Here is a 22,875-nt window from a genome sequence, read left to right as displayed (position 1 = left end):
TTTAACGGTTTGAACTATTTAGTGAATACGAAATTTTTTGTGCACCGCGTGCGATGTAGAAAATCATGCACCACATGCGGTGGTTTGAACTATTTAGTGAATACGAAATTTTTTGTGCACCGTGTGCGATGCAGAAAATCATGCACCACATGCGGTGATTCGCTCTCGCGCGGGGCTGACAAATTTTTTTTTTTTTTTTCCACCGACATCTCCGAGCCCATGCGTGAGCAAATTATCGTGTGCGGCACATAGTTTTTTATACCGTGCGTGATGCACAAAGAATTGCTCTCAGTGAACACCCCTAGCTGGGCCTAAATCCACGATTTTGGCACTAAAAGTGTGAAGGCCTTTATCGGCAATAATCGTTGTTGTCGTAAAACAAAATTTCTTATTTTAGTCACAATAGACATTGTCAAATTTGCTTGACCTGCCATTTGGGAACTTTTTGTAGTAATAGTTCCAAGTAAAACATGCATAAGAATTAGGCTTAAAATTGCATATGCTACCAATTGAGATTTGAAATTTATGAGGTAATTGTTGTGGTTTATCGACCTATTTGATGAAGTTCTGAAAAGCTAAAAAGGGTACTTGCTTGTTAGAGTAAAAGGTGAAATACAAGACGTTCCCGACTAGCATGAACTTAAACCCACAAATCATTCTAAACAATTTTGACAGCAAATAAACCAAAATTATGTTTAAGATTTTATTTTTTGGGGGTGGGGGTGGGGAAGTGGAGGGTGGGTGGGGCTGCGGCATTATGAAAGTGTACGTGTGATAAAGTGTTAAATTTTATGAAAATTTGTATGCTGGAGGAATCAGCCCTAGTTATGGTTATAACTTGATTACTACACTTCAGTCATGGGAATAAACTGAGTAGCTGCTGTATCTCCATGCCTTCACGCTAAGCACAGATAAGTTTGTCGTTAGCGTGCCCAAAGATAATCATAACATGGGTACAAGAAAGTGACATAACGTTGAAGGGGAGAATCAAAATGAAAATAAAAATCAGAATAGATTGAAATTAAAATAATTAAATTTTTTAAAATATTTCATTCATGAGTGAATGATTTTTATTATTATTATTTAACTCATATAAAAAATAAGAATCAGAGTCAACTCAAATTTTTATTTTTATTTTTAACTAAAAATTTTTAAAAATTAATTATTTTAAAAATTGATATTAATCCTTCTTTCGGCCCACCCCAAAACTCTTTCAATCTCCGGTGCTGCCCACTTCCTACGGAGATCCCTCTCCATCTCCGCCGTCACCCATCCCTCTGCTGCCTTCCCTACCTCCACCCCCTCCACCGCCGCCCCCTCCTCTCTCCGCCGCTTCTTCTCCGATGAGCCCTATAAGGGCGCGTACATCCTTGTTGAAGCTCTCAAGTGCAAGGGCGTCACCAACATCTTCACCTATCCTGACGATGCCTTCATGGAGATCCATTAGGCCGTCACCCGCTCTCCCTCCATCATCAACCACCTCCTCCACCATGGACAGAGCGAGGTCTTCACCGCCTCTGACTACGCCCACTCCACCGGCCGTCCTAGCATTTGCATCGTCACCTTCGATCCCAGTGCCACTAACCTGGTCTTCGATCTCGCCGACATCCTTCTCGACTCTATCCCCATGGTCACCATCATCGGGCAGGTCCCCCTCATATAATCGGCACCAACACCTTCCAAGAGACCCCATCGTCGATAGATATTTTTTAAAAATTTTATTGAAATGAGACTTTAACTTTCCTGAGGATGATCTAGATTCAGTTATGGAAGAATTGGACTATTCTCATTCCTCTCTGAAATGAGAATCAAAATGAAACTCCTCCCAACCAAACAGTTGGAATAGAAGTTATCTATTTTGATTTCCATTCTAGATTTTAATTGCCCCAACCAAACACCTCCGAAATATAAAGAAGAGTATGAGACTGCACGTTTAGTTGGATTTATGAACTCTTGAAGGATAAAGTTTTTTGTTTGTACAGTCAAAATAATTGTAAATTTATTGCATTACAGACAGAAGTAAAATAAGATGCTACTCAATGTTAATGCATCAAAGTAATCATAAGTGCTATGTAATTGATGCATAAAATGGTAACTTAGAAAAAACAATAGAACTTGAACCACTCCATATTTAGGCAAAAGCTCAAGAAAATACAACGAATGTAGGAAATGAAAATGTTGAGAAGGAATCGTGGTAAAGTTAGAAAGGACACGCCCACGATATCAATTGTGAAAAAGGTAACAAAGACCTAATTGAGATGGTCTGAGCATATATGCAATAAAAGCTAAGGTACTTAAATTTATGGTGAAGGTTATAAGAATAGATGGAATACCATCAATAACCCATAAAGAAATTATGGGCAAACAAGCAAACTTCAAGTGGGACAATCTTGATGGTTATGATTGTGGATATCCACCTTTGAAACATATTAGCATGACATTTTTTGAGTCCAACTTCATTAGTATAAATTTATATCATTGAGACACTTTGCTAATGTGCTTTAAGATGTCAAAGGATTTTGGATCCACGTTGTCAAAAGATATTCTTCTATGGTGAAACAATGCAAGTTATGACAACTGCAGCATGGTAATGCGAGCATTATTAATTTACTCTAGACAGCATTTTGGGCAGAATTTTATGCCTTAGAAAATTCACCCAAAAGAAATTGCGTATTTATAAATAAATTCAAAGAATTGTAGAGTTATAATGTACTTACCTCCTCAAGTTTAATTACAAAGAAGGAAGCAAAATAGCCTGTGCACCCTAACGATCTTATACAGCTTATGAGGCTAAGTTTTCTGAAAGACATTGCGGTAGTTTGGTTACGTGCAGGTTGCACAGGAATGACTAATAATAGAGACAGGAGACACGTCTATATAAAACAAAATTTTCAAGTTCAGCAGCCTACCATATCCTTCAAGACAGATGTGACAAAAGCAGCCATATATATGCCAAAACTCTATTGAACTTCGATATAAACTTAACCTAGTACACCCGAAAACGAAAGCAAACAAAAACCCACGGCATTTGCTTTCCAACCTGCATAATACTAAAACCACATTTACTAATAGGGCTGAAAATGAATAAGATATGGATTTAATGCTAATATATTTATATCTATATTTATTTTATTTTATAAATATAAATATAAAAATTAATCAAATATAATAATTCATATTCATATTTATTTTAAATGAATACGAATACAGATCGGATACAAAAAAATATAAATATAAACACAGATATAAGTTGAATGATTAAATTTTATACCCATAGAACCAAAGATATTATTAAATAGATGATAAATTAAATTAATAATATATTAATATAATCATTTAATTTTTTAAAAAAATTAATAAATATTATATCAAAATTAAATAAAATTATAAATAAAATTGAATATTTAGATACAGATCGAACAGTTATCTATTTATATCTATATTCATTTTTTTTAATGAATATAAATACAAAAATAGATATTAATCGGATTTACAAATTTCTAACCATATTCAAATAAATTCATATACAAAAATAGATCCAAATAAATATTATCCGATCTACTTTCACTTTTATTTACTAACATCTCAAATAGCTGGACCATTTCAACTGTTGCATTTGTTCAAGCACCACTTGCTCACTAAATGGACAGAAGTATTCTTTCCATAGCCTCCGATACTAGCTGTTCTATGGCATGATCCAACTCATGCTAGAAACTATTAACAAAAAGATTTAGGATAAGAGTTAAGCAAATCACCATCAATTAAAAGAAATGCAATACACCAAAAGATTTCTAAAATATGTCAGAAAGATAAAAATCTGAAAACTATTTCAAAAAGCCAACATATACCTATCTTCTCGTCACCACGATAGTTATCAATACCATCAGCCGTGAAGTAAAATAAAATCTACAAATGCCGTATCCTGAAGACTAGTCCCATTTCTATACCCTTGCATCTTGAAGAATGGTTGCAGAAATTAATACATAAAATATAAGTAATGTAGTGGTGAAAATCTGTACTTGGTCTAAAATGAGACAAGTTGAGAGCATGATGATGACAAGTCTCAGGAATAAAAAGAAACTGATCATACCAAAGGGAGATATGAATAATAACGTGTTAGATATGTAGCAGAGCTAGATGCCTGCCTGCACAACTGAATCACTAAACAAATGGTGTTCTATAAGCACACAAATTTGGTATCCTCATTGCACTACATTAAAAATCAGATCAATGACACCTACGAGATGCCATAATCCTATAATATCAGGGTAAAGGCTTTGCATCAGCCAACCATTTTGTTTGTGATTACATTAACAGTCGAGTCTTAAAATATGATGTTCCAAATCTTCACCTCTTCTTTCTTTTCATTTTTAAAAATAATTCCATAAAAAAATCAGATGGGGTTAAAAAAGAAATCACGAGAAAAAAATATCCAAAAAAAAGCCTTCAAAAACCAGAGCTGCTCACACAGGACTAAGTATATGCCGAACAAATCTGAAAAATAAGATCAATACAAATACAATATAACCAGTTTCCTAGCAAAGCCTCATATAGCTAAAATATTGACTTTTTTAAAGCACATGGCAAGGATAAAGAGCCTTCTGACGTTCAAAATTCACTATGACAATCACATAATATGTTGAGTAGTTGGTCTTGCAGAATTAACAATACTAAGACATGATCCCTTCATATACTCTCCGAAACTTAGCAATGAAGCATTGTCAGCAGCCTATTTCAGTGTACCAGAAACAAGTAAACACAGTAATCCCTGTTTTGTCCTATCATCTAAAACAAAGGGAAGCTTACACAAACCAACATAGGTAAAAATGATCACCATAAGAAGCCACTCTCAAGTTTGGTATCGGTATGGCCTCAGAGACACCTGAAATTCAACAGGAAAAGGACCATAATGGTTTCGATATCTAAATGATCTCAAAAACACCTGTAGATGAAAATGACAACAAATGGGACTATGACTAAAATTAACAGCTGCCATGGAGTCCCACAAACACCTGTTTGTTGTAGCTTATGCTGACTCTTCTGGAGGCTTGGGTTCGTCAGATTTTGGCTTGGTTGCACCCTCTGCCCCCATCTCAGCTTTCAGGTCATTGATGCTTTGCTCCAGTTCATCAATCTTGCTTCCCATTTCATCTAGTGCATTGCAGTTAAGATATACAGAATCCAGATTTGCATTAAAAAAAGTTACAACAAAAGAAATGCAGTATTTCATGTATCAGCAAGCCGCTAAGACAGAAAGATACCAAGAGTTGTTTTTAAAAGGAAAAAATAATAAGGAACAAATATTTGCATTTTCCTGAAGAGCCAAACTTTGTCAGCATTGTTTTAGTGGTAGATCCACAACATAAAGAGTAAGCACAAAGTGACTATGGAGTTGATCAAAATTTAAAATAGCCTTTGTTCACACTAAAGTACAGAACTAAACATACAGCCAATTTATTCCCATTGTGGAACCTGCAATTAACTGGGTTGCAATCAGGACTTGCTTCAAGTAAGGAACAAAAGAAATGTGATTAAGACTCTTTACAATTAAACTTAGTTGCCATCACAGCGAGAGTGCATATCTGCATACTCAGGTATATGTATATATACCTTTTGTCCCTATAACCATACATCATGCATGCACGGCTCTTGTTACTCTTGTATGTCACCAAAATGTGAGTTCTGACTTCTGAGTTCAAGCTAAGCTCTCATACTAAAACACAGGAAAACAAAACATAATAGAACTTGTAATAAATTGAAAATGAAATTGAAGCTGTAAAATTGTATAATTTGACAGGTTTATAAATCTTGAAAGAAAGCACAATGAGTAATGCTAATAGGTGACTGCTATAGGCAAGTTAAAGCAATCAGAAATATTTGCTAACTCCTGAGAATCTGAAATTTGCTTCTTCAATTACTACATCCCAGTCCCTAGGTAGTCACTTGTTTAACAATTGCCTTTGGCTATAACAATTGCCTAGGTAGTCACTTGTTTAACAATTTAATTATCCTACTGACACGGATAATTACACATAACAATTCTAGTGCCGCCATATGATGCACATTAGACATGGCACTTCGACCAACTAATATTTGCCCATCATAAACCTGCTTCAATATCAAAAAGGTAGCCGCAAAGAGTAATGATAAAAAAAGGATATTCTTCGAAACAATGCTCTCTGACATTGCCTGGAATCTGGTTTGCTGCAGAGGGTTTAAGAAAACAAAAAAGGTTAGAAAAAGAGGCTAGGTTGCATGTTTTAAAGTGTAAATGGAATTCGCGCCTAATAGGGGTGAGAAACTCACCATCTGCACAAGGAGATTTTGTACCTGAGAAGGAAGAAGAGAAAATTAACAAAGGGCTACAATTCTTGTTAAGAACTTACAGTTATGTTTATGACATCAAAACCAAGGTTGAAACCTCCGCAACATGAAGCTAAAAGCATGCTTAGGTGGTTGAGTCCTTGAAATGTTTCCAGATGAAAGGGATGCATCTAAGGTTTTAAATCTCGTGGGACAGGACTATCCCGATTTTTCCATAGAATAGGATGCGCCGCCATCCCATCCCGTCCTGATACCTAGGACGGAAGATATCCCAAGACGTCCTAATCGGAAAACTGGAATACTAGCGGGACGGCCCTATTTCGATACATGGGATGATATCCTGTCCCGATGTCCCGTGGGATGTTTCGCTAGGAATTGAATCCTTGGATGCATCTTCAGGTCTAAAATTTTCACAGTTCAATTAAGAGCTTGATTTTGGAACAAACTCCTAAATTTTAAGCAATTGTTTCATCATCATGGAAAAGAAAAAGAAAAAGAAATTCTAGGTTTAATGTTTATTTTTCTAAAATATCAAGAATGTGACCATAATAGAACTTACAAATGCTGTCATATCTGCAGTGGTTTGTGTTGAACCTTCGGATTCTTGTTCAGTCTGCCATCAGTATCAACAGATAGAAGCCATCATAACAGAAGATGTCAATAAAAAAGCAAAGTTGACATATAATGTAAGCCAGACATCCAACATCAGTGAAATAACATCTTAAAGTTCGTACATGTCATGAAGTTGAAAAAGCTTAGCGTCCAAACATGATTTAAACATCGTATGAGCAAGACATTAATGAAACACAAACTCATAGTATGACATAGGTCATCAACAACTGATGATGATATAAGATAACCAAAGCAACTGATGAAGAAAACAAGCAGTGAAACAAAATTAGATTATTAAAACCAGAGCTCACAAGTTCTATGTTATCTTCTAAATGCAAGATCTTATGTCCAATGAAAACTTTGGCAATTTACAGCCACCAAATAATAAAGGTATGTTTGGCATCACTCCCATTTCCTATTTTTACCTTGGAAAAAACAAAACATGCAACATGAGATTTGAAACCTGTTTTGTAACAGTATTTCAATATAAAAAATGGAGTTAAAATATCTAGAAAATATTGAAAGCCGAAAAAAACAAGCTCTCATTTTTTCTGAAAAGTGAAACCAGCTGATGCAGGATTCCATATTATCATGTGATAGGGATTGAGGTGTTGTCTACTATGTTCACACCCTGAGTATAGAGCTGTCTCCCTCCCATCCAGCCAGACATAAATCTCCAGCTAGATCGAAAAAAACAGAGAGAATTGGAGAAGCACCCAATTGCCTTTTTTTATTTTGAGAAAACAGCTAAGAAAACAGTGCTCATCAACAATCATCTCAGTTTCGTGAAGACTTGATTAGTGAACTCCATATAGCATACTTATAAAAACAAATCAAAGTCAAAAATATTTCTTTTCAGTCCATTTTGAAAAGTGATGCTTGTAATGTTGTATTGGGATTATAGAATCATTAATTGTGGTCTTGATGTGCCACTAACTATGAAATTCTGGATTTACTCATCAAAACCCCAACTGTAATCATTTAACAAGTCTATTACCACTCTCACTAAGTCATTCCTAGAGGTCTGTAATAGATTTATAAAAGAGAGAGAGGTGCATGAATAAATATTTAAAAGGAAACCTGTAATGATGAAAAATACTCTTTTTACCTTCTAGAGATAAGTAATTGCCCCACTCCTTCCTAAGTTTTTTTTTTTTTTTTTAAAAGACATGCTATAAAACTACCCTGATTCTTTTCTCAAAAAATTGCAACGTTGACATTTCCATTATCATGCATTGTAGGAAGGAGTTATTGCAACTCCAAATTACATGGAAATCAGTAATTTTCACAAGATCTCATCCTCCATCAGCAGTGATATAACTTAAGTTGCATTATGTACTAAAGGTACAGCTATTTGAACTTTCCATCCTTGGGAACCTACTTAACATCACATTTCTTCAAAAAGCTGATACTTACTAGCTCCATTACAAATGTCAAAATCCTTCCCATAAAGGAATAACATGATGAAAATGGTCACACTTGAAATTCCAAGCTGTACTAGACAATTCCCCTAAATGTCAATGACAATTTCCCCTTATCAAAAATATAAGATGGAGACCACTTTCCCATCTTAAATATCATTTACATATGATATCTTGTAGCTGTTCAACGTATATCTAACAGAAGCATGTATGTGAGTTTGTTCATCGAGAGATGTGATAAATGGAGTACCAGACCTAATTCTGAACAAATGAAAATATTGAAGGTTTACAAAATGAGTCCAGTTTGTCTAAATCCTCATTGCTTGTAGCCTTAAAACTATGTGCAAGTCTCTATCATTTGATGCATCTCGTGTACAACAGAATACTCAAATTTAGAAAACAAACTAGGTGCTTGGAGTTTGTAATATAGTTGCATTATTATGACTCCACTATTTTCACCAACAACATCAAGTCATCACATTTTTCTCTTTTAGCTGGAGAATTGACAACTATATCTTTTAGCATGGCACAATAGAAGAATTTAACTCTAGTTTCATGCTACAAAAAGAAGCCAAAGACTTAGGACATATTGTGTCTTTCTGGTCTCTATTTAGCATCGAAAGGAGGTGCTAGTACAACTTGCTGAGCATCACAACCCAAACAGGATAATGGGTGAAGCTGAGATAATGATGTGAAATATGTGTCTCTCAAGGCCAAATAGTGCTCTTTGAAGGTTAAAAGCCCCTATTCTACCCAGTTATACACCCAACTTGGCAATCAAGGTTAGTGTTGAAAAGGAAACAGGCTGGTGCCAAAAGGAGAAAGCTGCAGGAAGTTAAATGGCCTGCAAACACAAAAGTCTTGTAGAAAACACTGCCATTATTGGTGCCACTACAAGCTTACCAGCAAGAGCAAATAGAAGGCTACATGGCATCCTAGAAGTACTGATCCATATTTCAATATATATAAACATACAATCACGCATAAAATATGCTCCTTTAACTTCATATGAATATATGTCCACATACTTTATAAGAAAGGCATCCACATTGCTCCAAATAGACAACGACAACAACAAAAAGGAGGCGGTGGTGGTGGTGATGATGATGATTTCTTGACCGGCAATCAGAGCGCACCTCAATAGTCATGGATCATACCAGTTCAGCAACCAAACTATATGGTCTTATCAAAGAGAATGAAGAAGATGGAACATTTGAGATAATTGGGGGGCAAAAATAATTGATGTATTTTAGAGTATATGGGTTGAGGCAGTAGTTCAGGAGGTTCTAGGATAGGTGATGAATATGGAAAGAGAGGTGAGAAAATAACAAAATTCCAGCTCTCTTATACTTTGTGTTACCTGTAAACCTTCACAGACCTTATTTTCTTTTACAAGATGGAAATATTTATTAAAACAAAAAAAAAAAAGAAGATCCACATGGTTAGTTTCATCATTGATTGGAAACTAGTGCTTGATTGGATTTACTAGGAACAAGGATAGGAGTCATATCTTTCGCACAAAAGAAGGATTTACCTGTTTTCACACAAATCCACCAATGGATCACCCACCATGCAAATCTCAAAGAATTCCGAGCTCTGCCATTTATCCATCTGCACAAATCTCAAAGCAACCATGTGGTGATCCCGCAGTGGCTTTGCGCAAAGCAAGGTGAATCCTTCTTCCACATGAAAGATACAACCCCAACCCTAGGAACAATCATATTGAATAACATCTCTTTCTTTTCCTTGCTTTTTCTGAATTATTGAATAGCATCTTTGATTTTTGAAATCAAGTATTTCAAGAATGCTAACCCTAGGACTACTTTAAATGCCCCCTATTAGACATGGATGCAACTTATTATCGCATATGACCAGTAGAGTGCCTCCTACCCAAGGTTCCATGTGTGAAAAGGTGACATAAGCTGCTAAATAAATGACTCCCGGCAATATGCACCCTTCTGCTATTCTTGATAAAATTATATTCATAACTTGCAATTTTACTGAATTAATCTATTGATTCAACAAGAATTTTTCTGTTCATTACTTAAAAAAGCGTGCAATATCAGTAGCAACGAGAGGTGTGAAACAAACCAGATATGATCCATCTATTCTAATGGAACAATTAACGGAACTGACGATCCATATTGATCTAAGAACGGCTTGCCATACTAACTATACGTTCTCGCTTCTGATGGAGCAAGCAAAAATCCAGCATCATCTAATGTTCCACTTGACAGAAAAAAATCAATCTCGCACCGAGAATACCCAAACACAACTTATTTGAAAGAACATATACTAGCAGACAGATCCATGATCCACTATTCAACACACTAAAGAAAACAAAGTCCCAACTCCTCAATATTATACCGCAACACTACGACAAAGCCAACTAAATTGCATTTTCACGGTTCTTGATGTTTCTTGAGAAAATGTGAGGATACATATCTAATCAAGAATCAGATCCACAAGAGGCAAGCCATGATGTTACAGATCGATAAGAAGAAGGCATAATGGTTCCATGCAAGACCGTGATAAGGATAATGATATGAAGAAGCAAGACAAGCAAAGGCAAAAATCAAAATATTCTTTAAAGCATTCATCAAATCCTCTAGGGTTTCTCGAGGATCCGTCTAGCAAAGAATTTGGCAACGAAGGAGATATCAGGGTTAGGGTTTGGACGGGACTTACCTTGAGACTCCCGGGGTTGGAGGCAGCCATGGCGCCAGCGACGAAACCCTGGATCGGAAATGGGAAGGGGATTCGGTTATGTCCCTGCTGCTGAGGGAGCGGATATAAGATGGGAAGCGGGAGGAGAAAAATTAAGGAAAGGTGAGGACCAGTTCGACACTTTATACCCCCGCCGACCGGAAGCAATTTGTACGGGTTTGCTGTACGTTTTTAAACAGCAAATCCGTAAATACGCCAAGTATGAAAAATTCGAGAGCCTGATCCGATGTCTAGCCATGCACAGCATTCAGCATGTGTTTATGTTGTTCTTGTTGTTTTGGCTGCAGCCATTGTTGATGCTATTGTAGTTATTAAAATTTTAGATTATATGGCGAAGACGGTATCATCAGCCTCGCAAATTCGCCAAAATATATAAAGATTAAAAAAATTGATGGAAGTGCAAGCCCCTGGAGACTAACAAAGTTTAGAGGTATATTTAAATTATTAGATTGAAAATCCTATAGTATTCATAGATTGGATCGATTCGGTCAATAAAATCGTTGAATTATGGGCTGTATTAGACCTATATTCACAAATACTTCAATACTTTTTGAAAATTTTTATCTCTATATAAAATTTGGATTAATATACTCTAAAAATATTTTTAGATATCTATGAATATAAGCCAAATCCAATATGTAATCTAATGATTTTGTTAATTATACTGACCCAATCCATAAATTGCATTAGAATTTTAGCCAAATCATCTAAATAAATCCTTATCCCTAACAATTTCCTAGTGGCCACTACATAAGGAAATTTTTTGATTATAAATCTAAACAACCATGATTTATAAGGAAAAGCTTTGCGGTTAATATAGGAATGCATGGTTAAACATGGCATTATGTACAATGGTGTAAAAGATGCACCAAAACTTGATAACCTGATCTGATTATATAAATCCATATTAAATTTTCAATAATTTATCCGGTCAATGTTGGATTATGTATATAGGGTTCAGTTTGTCGTCAATTTAAACTTGGATGTAGTTGCATTTGAATCCAATAACCCTTGTATATATAGGAATATTAAGAGAACTAGATAATGATTTGTGTTAATTTGATGGCTTCAAGATTGGGATCATGTATGTATGTGTATGTATGTGTGTGTGTATTCGCTTAACTCTTATGCATTATGATTTTAACACTTTGATTTTGACTCTATATCATCAAACTAAACATAAATATGAATTTGTATATAATTTCAAAAGTAACTGGATTGTTTGACAAACTCAATCATTTATCTTCCATATCTTGCTTCTTTTTGTATCACAATCTGTCATAAAATTATTATATCTAAAATATACTGTAATAAGTGTCCCTTTAGTTTTGAAAGTTATTATCACTTAATCCAAAAGAAAATCATACAGACTATTTTGGGCACAATAGATAAGATTGGATTGGATTCAAGAGTAAAAAGTATAATATCTAGAAGTCGCTAATTTTTTGAAGGCTATAATTTGACCATACGATGCCCAATCAAAATAATCTTTTATTTTTTAAATCAGATAATTTTTTGAACTTTGCGATATAATACCGGCTCCTAAAGATATAGTGCAACTAGTGATTAAGCCTAAATTCTATTCTTTGAACTTTCAAATGAATGGATCAAGCTAAATTTTTTTTTTGAAAAAAAAAATTGGCTGGACATATCTCATAATCTAGTAAAAAATGGATAAAACAATTGAAGACAGAATCAATATAAAAATCGAGATTTATCTCATCTTGGATTTTAGTTTTTTTTTAAATAAATAATTTATATCTCAATTTATGAATCATTAATGAGAAAAGTGGAAATGTTTTCAAGTTTTGAAAAGTTTAAATTAAGCAAATTGAAGAAATTACTTTCTTTCCCCCAATTAGATTATCATTCAATTTGTTTGGCCCCTAAAATTATATGCTAGTATCAAGATAACTCAAATCTGATAATTAGTCAATATTGAATGTGACTTCTAATAGCATTCATTCCAATTGATTCGAATCTGAATTCATTTTTTTCTCATAGAGTGCAAAGTGCAAATGCAGCAAGAATATGGCCTGTCTTACATAATTTTGAATGCCCTTTGCAGCTTTCTTTAAAAGATCTTTTTCTAATTCTCCAACCAATCATCGAAATGTATGTTTGTTGAATGGTGACATAAATGGGGTATTACAAATATGCTTGATTATTCGATTTAGCTGAAGTATAGGACAACATGACTTGGCTTTGGCATGTTCATCTTCATAATTAATTTATACATGATAAATAAATTTTGATTTATTTTTAATATATGCAAAACATAGCATAGTTACCAGGCATGTTTAAAATTTTTTGCGAATGAAAGAACGATACAAGTACGAAATGTTCCAATCTGGATGGTGGAAAGAAATTGGTTGCAGAAAAAAAATATTTTTTCCTAAAAATATTTGCTGATAAAAACTCAGAATAAAATATTGCTGAAAATTTCATTTTAGAAGAAATCAGTATCTTTTTTTCCTCCCTAAATTACTCTGATTTACAATCATCTAATTATATCCACCACTGTAACCATTCATTGAGCTCATTGCGTATCAACACTGTTTTAGAAATTTGAGAACTAAATTCCAAAAGTCCGTTGAAGCTATGATGAGAGACAAATGCGTTTCTTATCCGTCTATAATCGAATGGATTACAACTAAGCCGGACAAGATGCAATTGTCAGCTATGAAATGAAATCACTTCATATGGACCCGGTTTATTTCGCATGGGTTTCGATGCATCACCGGGTCGGGCCAGAAATTGTGCCCCTGGGCTTCGAGCGCGGCAAATTTTTTATTTTGAATACAATTCCGATGGCAAATTTTTTATTTTGAATACAATTCCGATGGCAAATTTCGCCACCTCGGACAATTTTAAATCAGAACTCCCATCGTGTCCGTGTCCCTGCTCCTCCGTTTGAAAACACCTATCTGCGGCAAGCCCTAACGCTCGCACAAGGTGAGGGCCAACCCCATGGAACCCATCCTGCTCGAAGACGACGATTCCACCGATCGATCTCAAGGTTCCTTACCTTCTCCCCCCTTCTATTCTCTACTCATGGAACAACTAAATTCGCGATGAAAAGAGAAAATTTCCTCTTCCCTTTCAATTTCTCTTCATAGCTCGGCAAGCCAATTCCATCGGACACTCGGTGTTTAGTTAATTTGATACGATTCTTTTTTTTAACTGAAATTTTATCATACGAAATGTTCCAATCCATAGTTTTCGGTGCATACCAATGCTTAAAATTGATCAACATCTGCGATCATCAGATAATGTTAATTTCCTCCTTTTACTTTTCGTCAATATTCTATTTTTATATATAAAAAATTTCTAATGTATTTTAGAAATGCAGATTTTGATGGTAATATATTTTCTCTTTATTTCATTGGCTAATAGAGCACGCATCATATCCTTCTTTCAGGTGATGGGATCCGTCCAATTCCAGGTATGGAGTCTGTCATCGTTACGGTGAGTGGATACCATGGTACGGAGAGGTTTAAACTCATCAAGCTTATTGCACAAACTGGTGCTAGTTTTGTGGGAGCTATGGGAAGATCCACAACTCATTTGGTGTGTTTGGATTCATAGTCTCAGATTTGGTTATCGATTTGCTTGAGATCCTATGCGGTTAATTGGAGACGTGTATACACAAAAGTAAGCTGATGCATTCTAACTATATATTTATTTGCTCTACACAGGTATGCTGGCGGTTTGAAGGTAAAAAATATGAATTGGCAAGGAATATTGGATCACATTCAATCAACCATTGCTGGTTCGAGGCTTGCTTGAAGGAAGGGAAGCGTCTACCTGAGGGACCTTACACCATGCAGAGGTTTTGTAACTTTTATCCCATTTTCTCAAGAAAAACTAATATGATTTGCTTAGTATCACAGAAAACTAGAACTTTTGTTCCAATTCTTGTTTATTAGATTCTAGAGCATGGTGTTCTTTTCTGGGTCCATCACTTATTTTTTGTTCTAATCTATTTCATGCCTTCTTTAAAAATCTTAGAAAGCTTTGTTGTAATATATCATGGGGCTTGCATCAAGAAGTACAATTTAGTTCAGGGATTGGCGTTTAGCAAAAAATTCTGGACATATTTTTTCTTTTTGCTAATTGCAGAAGAGTGTTTATGCAAGAATAAGATTGATACTATTTAATATGTCATTTAGATCATGTGTACCCAGTTGCAACTTACCCAAAATGTGTAACAGTAGAGATGCAACTTGTTTTTGTTTACCTCTTCAGATTGCAGATGACTCTCATACAAGATTAAGCCTTAGCTATCTATTATGGCTCATGTCAGCGCAGTTGAGGAGTCATTAGTATATTACTTATGCATGCCATGGCCAAACCATTTTGTGCAAGGGTGATGCTTTGAGAGACAATTTGAAGTATGTCTACTGTGAACTCTAGTGGTTCCTTTTGTAATCAGCTCTGAAATTTGTATTTCTTTTCATGAATCTCTGCTTACCTCGAGTTTTCTTCTCCAAACTAATGATGGGCCACATAGGGACTATCGAATTGGATTAACCCTCACTTAGAATGATTCTTCTAGTTTTGCCTGGCTTTTCAAGTTGCAGCCTAGAAATATAACATTTTGTAATGTATAGTTACATGCATATGTTTCTGTTGTTTGTGGCCATTCGCAGTGGGTGGGAAGCAGGGCCAATATCATGGGAAGTGCCTGCCATTTTGGACACTCATGGCAAGGAGAAATGTGTTGTAACCAGAGAAAGGAATGTGTTATCTGATCAGTCTCATGCTTCAAATTGTAGCAGAGCAGCAGAGATTGATGCAAGGTGTTTTGATGTTGAATGCTTGCATTGGTCTGATTCACACCTATTAAAAGAAGTAAGTTTAACACCTTTTCTCTGCATGTATGGTTCTCAGTACTTGCTGTTTCATCCAAAAAGTTCCAAGTATATTGCTGATGCATAATATGCTGGCAAGCCTCCAGTCTCATGTTGAGATCTTACTGGAACATACGGTCATAAAACACGTTCTTCAGACACTATTCTTTTGATTAATTGTGATCAAAGTATGTTAAAGCTTAAAGGCAGCTTTTTGGAAAAGAATAAATTGTTCCGCAAGGTACTACTCCAAACACAACTATAATTCAGATTTCCTGTACCAGTGATGCTTTTTGTATTTGTAATATTCAATGAAATATCAATAATAAAACTTACTTTCTTTGGGGAGTTCAGAAGAAGTGCTCCCTCACATCAAGCCATATTGCAAGTTCCTTATGCTGTATAATGGTTTCCTTCGTATTTTCAATATTCAGCGAAATAACAATATGAACAAATTTTTCTTTTCTGTAAACAAATATCAGTTCAGAAAAGTGTTCCTCCAAATCAAGGGATATCACAGATTTCCTATACTATATAGCTGTTATTTTATATTTTACTAGACCTTTGATATGGTAAGCCTGTGATTATGAATACCTCATTGGATATGCTCCATGAGAAGAAGCACAGGAGTCATGGTAAAGAGAAAACTCAACGGTCGTAGCAGACAAAGTAACCTGAGTTTTTTTTCTGTTTTGAAAGAGGGAGACAGCCCTTTGGGAAATGGGGACTACACGAGGAATCAAGAGGTTTTTGAGAGAGAGAGTCCCTTGGAAAAGGAAAAGGATGAGTGAAATAAAATGTTAAGTTGAGTGCTCTGGATAGAGTCCAAGAAGCTCAAGAGAAAAGAGAGCATGTGATATACCTCTGATATTGGAAGAAATATTAAAACAAGTAAAGATTGGTGGAGTCCAAAACCAGTATTTGTTTTGTAGTGGTAGAGATTTGTATATGCAGAAAGTGTGGGAAGGTCCACCTGGTGGAATCACCCCAGTCCAAATACTCAGGGGAAACAGATCCCAAGTTATGAACCTTGAATGTCCTACATTTGGAGGCTGGGTGTGCAAATTGGGCTACTCCCATTTAGCATGCACTAAAATATCATCGTGTTGAACTTCACATTGGGAACCGGTTTATTCAAAATATGCTTCCACATGTTCAAGTTTCTTCTGCTTAAACCATGATGACACTAGCTTACTCGGATCTTCCTGAAAAGACGATAGCTAACCTGAATAGCTTAATGAATTTCTAGATTTCTAAATGAACTCTATAGTCACCATTTTCTATAACAATTCTTGTTTGTGTGTGCAGAACTTTTTTCTAACTTGGGACACTGAGATGATGGGTTCCAAGAATGTTAGAAAAATCAGAAAAGCTTCAAAGCAGGGTGCCAAATCAAGCAATAAAGGCCATCTTGGTCCACCTAATATTCGTCTATATCCTCAGGTGATATGTTAATTATATATTACATTTCATCCTTCTTCATAGTTCAGCGTTAATGGTTATGTATGCCTATATATGCTCTAAATTGACTCTGGAATGTTATCGGACTCCAAAAAAAGAAAGGAATAACAAGGACATTTCATGAATTGGGATATATGCAAGTGTCCATATTGTTAGGCTTGGACTTAAATTATCTTTTCTACTAGATTGCAAAGTTGACTATCAGGTGTAACCAAGTCCAGAGGGCAACAATGGAAAAAATTGATGGTTCAGTAAATTTCTACCCAAGAAAATAAGGAGCAAAGATGAAGCTGCATACATCTTTTAACTTTCTGTAAGGAGTTCCCACAGTAGACAAGGTTACTTGGAACAAGTCAGTGCAATGTTTTGATTCTTATAAAGGCACCATCATCCCAGACGTTATCACCTGCTTTTCATCTGAAAACATCATCTTCCAAGAATCAGTTGGACCCTAAAATAATACATAAAATCGATCTCCTAATACAATTCCATGTAAAGTAGTTGGAACCTGAAATAAATCACAATATTTGTTCCTGCTGCATCAACAAATTTAGCCATTGAGAACAGTTGCTTTTTACCTTTGAGTACTGTGAATATTGCCAGCAATCTAAAAAGCACATACTCCATAGATTTAATTCCATGATAGGGAGTTATGGTTATGATTTGTAGTTTTCTCACTTGCTTACTCGACCAACAAAATGAAGCCAGGTGACAGTGTCTGTTTCCTTTGACAGGTAAAAGGATATATATTCATTAGTGGCAATCTCTATTTACTAGTCTACTTGTATCTAATAAACCTTCTTAAAGAGCATACTAATATGGAAGCAAATTATCTTTTGTTTAACAGATATAATATTCTAGATTAAAAACAAAAAACCCTGTTGATAAACATTAGTTTGCTCCTGTCTTAGGGAATGCTGGCCAGGCTTAAAATGTATTCTTGCTGATCAGGCATCTAATAGTTCCTAGATCCAGCTGATCCAGCTGCCTCACCTAGCACTTAATACATTATGATAAGGGAACTTAAGCTGTAGTTTTTTTTCTTTCTCGGCTAGATTGGTATTTTCTGTTTAACTTTTGATGATTTTGAACTCAAGGCCTCTGGGCAGTGAGGGAAAACTCTGACCTAGGTAGTCTACTTAACGTTAGTGGAGGAGAACTAGTTGACTATGCAGGCATGTGCAGGGCAGTTTTTGGAGGCCTTTTACAGAGAAGTGCTGAAATCGGTTCTTGTTAGATGAGGGAGACATTGGAGCTAAAATAGATGGAAGTTGGAACAGAGGATTTGAAGGAGCTTAAAATAATACCAGCTATTGTGCTTAACTGGAACAACTTGCAAATAAGAATTAACAAAGTGAATTTTAAACAGTTGGGTTGTGGATTGATGGTTAGATTCATGAAAATCTAGTTTCCTGATAAGAGTACGATGTCATCAGCAGAACTGTTCTTCAGTAGTCATGGACAAATTTAATTCAAGAGCAGTTTGAAAATATGTTATACAGAAACTTAAGATGATTGTTTTTGGAGTTCTCTCAAATAAATGAATTGACCATTATTAGCTATGGATCACACTAAGCATAACAGTTGTTTGTAATTTTGCCTGGTAAGTGATAACCCTGAATGTCTTAGGGAACAGTTCTAAGTCTCTAATCTGTTTGAACACTACTGATCGCTATTGCTCAATGACACAAAATGTTATAGATAGCATATAACAGTTTTGCAGTTATATTGGTTATAAATAGGCTATATCATCAAATGAGGAGCTACTTGTGTTAAATTGCCTTAGACCTTTGTCAAAATTCCATGGTTTCTTTAGCATAATAGTATTGAACGATCCCGATTGGTTTTTAGGTTGACATATGTTGGGAAAAGAGATTCATTTATTACATTTGCTTCTGGGTCAAAAGTTTGGTAGTTTCTCGGTTGCACTCCATTGTAGATTTCTATCATTGACAAAATTTAGTCGAACTGTGCTTTATTTCTTCCATGAAAATTCTTTTTCCTTTTGATTTAAAAACTCATTGAGTATGGTTATAAATGTGTTTGTGAAAACAGCCTGAAGAGTCTAGTTCCTTTTCATCTTTGTGCTCATCAAGGAACAAGAGGAGCCTGTTTCATTCTACACAAAATGATGTCACCGGTGAGCCAGCTCACAGAAGTCGTCGCCTTGTGAAGAAAAATGCATCCTTCAATCATTTGAATGATGTCATATCAGACTCCAGGCAAGAACATTACTTAACAGAAAGCAGTGGCCATCTTGATTTGCTTGATTATGAGGGAAATAGGACACAAGGGCTTGAACAGGTTGAGGACATAGAAGGGCCAAGAGACCATCCTCTTTCGGAAGTGCCAGAGAGTTCAAGAAGTTGCCATGCATTGTTGGAGCATGAAATAAATTCTAAGGACAAGCACTGTCAATACACAAGGGAAAATATTGATTCTTCTGATTTTGGAATGAATCATGATCAACAAAGTAAAGAAGACAATCAATCTGAATCAGGCAGTGTATGTAAACAAGCTGAATTGTCATGCGTGATTTGCTGGACCGACTTTTCTTCAATTAGAGGTGTTCTACCTTGTGGGCATCGGTTCTGTTATTTGTGCATTCTAGGATGGGCTGATTGTATGGTATGTAACCTCTCTTTACAGAATATGCATCAACAAAAGCTTTTGTTGTATCCTTCACTTTTTATATGTTCAATACAGGCCTTAAGCATGATCTGAATATGCGCAGGAGTTTTGATGTTAGCCGAATGACATACTATTATCTGGCATTCTGGACTTATGCGCACAATAAATTTTTTGGCTACCATTATTGATTAAGATGTGCTTATCTTCACATTGTTAATCTAGGGAGATAGCAGTACTCAGCAGTCAGCACTCTTATGTGCTCTTGCAGCTTTGCTTACTACTATAATGATATCTCTCTATTGTTTATACCTTGAGATGCATGAGTAATGCATGTGTGGCTATATTTTTCACGTTAACAGATTTCTAATATGTATTGTAATCATAGATGACAAGCATTCACTTCTGGTATATGCTTTATGGATGTAGGGTGTTGCTTGGGGTTAAACTCCATGGTTTAGAATCCCGGGAGTTACAGGTTTTCTTGCATTCCCCCTTGCATCTAGAAGACAGGCATATCTACCTACACATGCTGGAAACATGCAGATGATAGGATTGTATGGGATAATTCAAATGTTGAGATGATTTTATCTTGTCCTTCTTCCCCTTACCCTAAATATTTCAGAATGAGATACAAATTTATGCAGTTGAGCTGCTTTTTGAGAAAAATTGGTATTATATGACAAATTGTAGACCTTTTTTCTTTTCAAAGTTTTGAGTTGGAATTCAAGGTTATGATGTCTGAAAAGGATTTCCTTTCTTGTGTAACAAGATCTGCTTATGTCTTTATCTAGTCAAGCCTTTGGTCCTACTGACCGTAAGTTTGTAACAAAGAGGTAATGCTGTTATGCTTTTTATCAACCATCAATACTCCTGCAGGAGGTCGGAATATTTTGTTTCAATCATTAACAAATATACTTCATGATCTTTTGATTGTCCATTGGCAAATGACTGAGGCAATGAGAATTATTGAATTCTGTGTTTTTTAACCTTCAGCATTATTGTTGTAGGCTATGTAAAGATGGGGCTTTTCTGCAAGCAATTTCTAAGTAAAATTAAATCATTATTATTTCTTCTAAATCAGTTTCTCCATTTTGCTTAAAGCTGTTCTGTTATGTAGTGTATTTTTTCCTGGTTCATGATATCTTGGATTCAAGCATTGATGCAATAAATGTTGGTTGTGTGCTTGTCCTGGAAAAAAGGACATGTGAAGTATGACTAGTGGCACGGAACATACATTGTCATGGATTTTATTTAATGTGTCAATTTATGCTAATTAGTTTTTGAGTTTATTCTACCTTGATGTTTCTCTGCCCTCACAACTATATGATGATTTTCCAGGCATCAAGAGGAAAAATTTCGACTTGCCCTCTTTGCAAAGCTAGTTTCACAAGCATTAGAAAGATGGAGGCTGGTTCTCCTGACCAGAAGATATACTCGCAAACTATTCCTTGTGGGTCTTCAAACACAGATTTGACGCTCTTTGATAAAGGAAATTACAACCTGGAAACATGGGTAAGCTTGGGCTTGGACATCTTTTATGCATCCGATATACAATTTAGTCTTGTGGAGGCTTTACATTTATGAGTATGACTTGTATAATCTAAAACTTTGGATCTTCATCTATATCAGAGTACCTGTATATTTTGTTCAAGTAAAACTGGGTTTCTTGGGTTAATAGAAGAGAACTCATCCCCTAAAATGCCTCCTGATAACCCACAGATTACGTGAGATATATTTTGATTTTGATCTACAGTGTCTTTTTGTTTAAAAACAGAAGATCTGTATGCATCTATTTACCTCTAGTGCATACCAATTTCTTTACTAACCTGTGTTTTGTTTTCTGTGTAACTTCCGAAGACCCCAGATTTTGTTTGTTATCAATGCCACAATCGTGAACCTGAGGATCTTCTCATAAGCTGCCATATATGTCAGACGCACTGGGTACATTCTTGCTGTTTGGATCCTCCATTGGTTCCTTGGACATGCATTCACTGCAGGGATCTCCGAATGCTGTATCAGCGCTTCCGCTAATATGTGGATTTTTCCTTTTTTTTCCAATACAAATGCAATGATTAATTTGCAACTCGAATCATATTCTTCTATGAATATTATCTGATTGATTTATCCAAGTGTTTTTATTGAGCGTATAATGTTGGAAAGAAGTTCAAACTTAATGCTTTTGTTTGTAAATTATAGAATTTCTAATTATATGGATTACATGGGAGGTGGATGAGAATCCTGTTGACGAGATTTGAATTTTGATCTGGTCAATTTTGACTGGATGATAGCAATTTGTTATTGATAATCAGAGTTGTTGCATGTGATCTACTACTGAACTGTTTATATATTAAAAATTATATGATTTGGATATTTCTAGCCTATATATCAATTGGTAATAAATATGCATTATTTTATATTGTATGTGTTATTTATTTTTGATGTCTTATTATATAGATTAAGAGTCTTAAAATCATATGATTTTTAGTGTGCAAATAATTTAGAAATAGTATATTACATTCAGCGGCTCAGATTATCTGTTTGGATCTCTATTATCTGGTAAGGAGTGACTATATCTGAGTTAAAATCCACTTTACCAAATTCTAGTTCTTCTTGATCATGTGGCCATATATGCTGTATTGACGTTTTACATGTAGATTTTGATTGCTTACATCTTAATGAAAGAAGATACCCTTGTTGTAGATAGTGATAGAAATCTATTCATATTACTTCTAGTTTTGTAATTTTGTTGACTTTTCCTAGTTCAAAGTTTTATAAGTATGATCCAGCTAGCAAGTTTCAGTGGTATAATTAGGGCTTTGAGGATGCTAGTTTGAAATTCTTAATAA

The 22,875-nt window shown here is 35.2% G+C and overlaps 2 protein-coding genes across 2 annotated transcripts; one reads left to right on the top strand and one right to left on the bottom strand.

The window, feature by feature from the left end:
* Positions 1-4,599: 4,599 nt before the first annotated feature.
* On the bottom strand, positions 4,600-11,239 carry LOC105039216 (heat shock factor-binding protein). Its single transcript, XM_010915293.3, has 6 exons — positions 11,046-11,239; positions 6,884-6,937; positions 6,307-6,330; positions 6,162-6,204; positions 5,013-5,154; positions 4,600-4,882 (listed from the first exon to the last, which is right to left on the bottom strand). Exons 1-5 carry the CDS (start codon positions 11,073-11,075, stop codon positions 5,027-5,029), a joined length of 279 nt encoding a protein of 92 aa, XP_010913595.1. The 5' UTR covers positions 11,076-11,239; the 3' UTR covers positions 4,600-4,882; positions 5,013-5,026.
* A 2,720-nt stretch (positions 11,240-13,959) lies between these two features.
* On the top strand, positions 13,960-22,279 carry LOC105039215 (uncharacterized). The gene is made up of 8 exons (XM_010915292.4): positions 13,960-14,103; positions 14,506-14,654; positions 14,783-14,916; positions 15,737-15,938; positions 17,246-17,380; positions 19,454-20,026; positions 21,368-21,541; positions 21,887-22,279. Exons 1-8 carry the CDS (start codon positions 14,055-14,057, stop codon positions 22,058-22,060), a joined length of 1,590 nt encoding a protein of 529 aa, XP_010913594.1. The 5' UTR covers positions 13,960-14,054; the 3' UTR covers positions 22,061-22,279.
* Positions 22,280-22,875: the final 596 nt, after the last annotated feature.

Source organism: Elaeis guineensis, chromosome 1 (assembly GCF_000442705.2).
Source record: "Elaeis guineensis isolate ETL-2024a chromosome 1, EG11, whole genome shotgun sequence".
Lineage (NCBI taxonomy): Eukaryota > Viridiplantae > Streptophyta > Magnoliopsida > Arecales > Arecaceae > Elaeis > Elaeis guineensis.
Note: the sequence above shows the minus strand (reverse complement) of the source record. Positions and strands in the feature narration are given on the sequence as shown.

Coding starts and splice junctions, on each gene's coding strand:
- LOC105039216 (XM_010915293.3), bottom strand. CDS start 11,075: ATGGCTGCCTCCAACCCCGGGAGTCTCAAG. Junction 6,938..11,045: donor CCAACCCCGGGAGTCTCAAG/GTAAGTCCCGTC, acceptor TACTGATGGCAG/ACTGAACAAGAATCCGAAGG. Junction 6,205..6,306: donor AAAATCTCCTTGTGCAGATG/GTGAGTTTCTCA, acceptor AACCCTCTGCAG/CAAACCAGATTCCAGGCAAT.
- LOC105039215 (XM_010915292.4), top strand. CDS start 14,055: ATGGAACCCATCCTGCTCGAAGACGACGATTCCACCGATCGATCTCAA. Junction 15,939..17,245: donor ATTCACACCTATTAAAAGAA/GTAAGTTTAACA, acceptor TTGTGTGTGCAG/AACTTTTTTCTAACTTGGGA. Junction 17,381..19,453: donor ATATTCGTCTATATCCTCAG/GTGATATGTTAA, acceptor TTGTGAAAACAG/CCTGAAGAGTCTAGTTCCTT.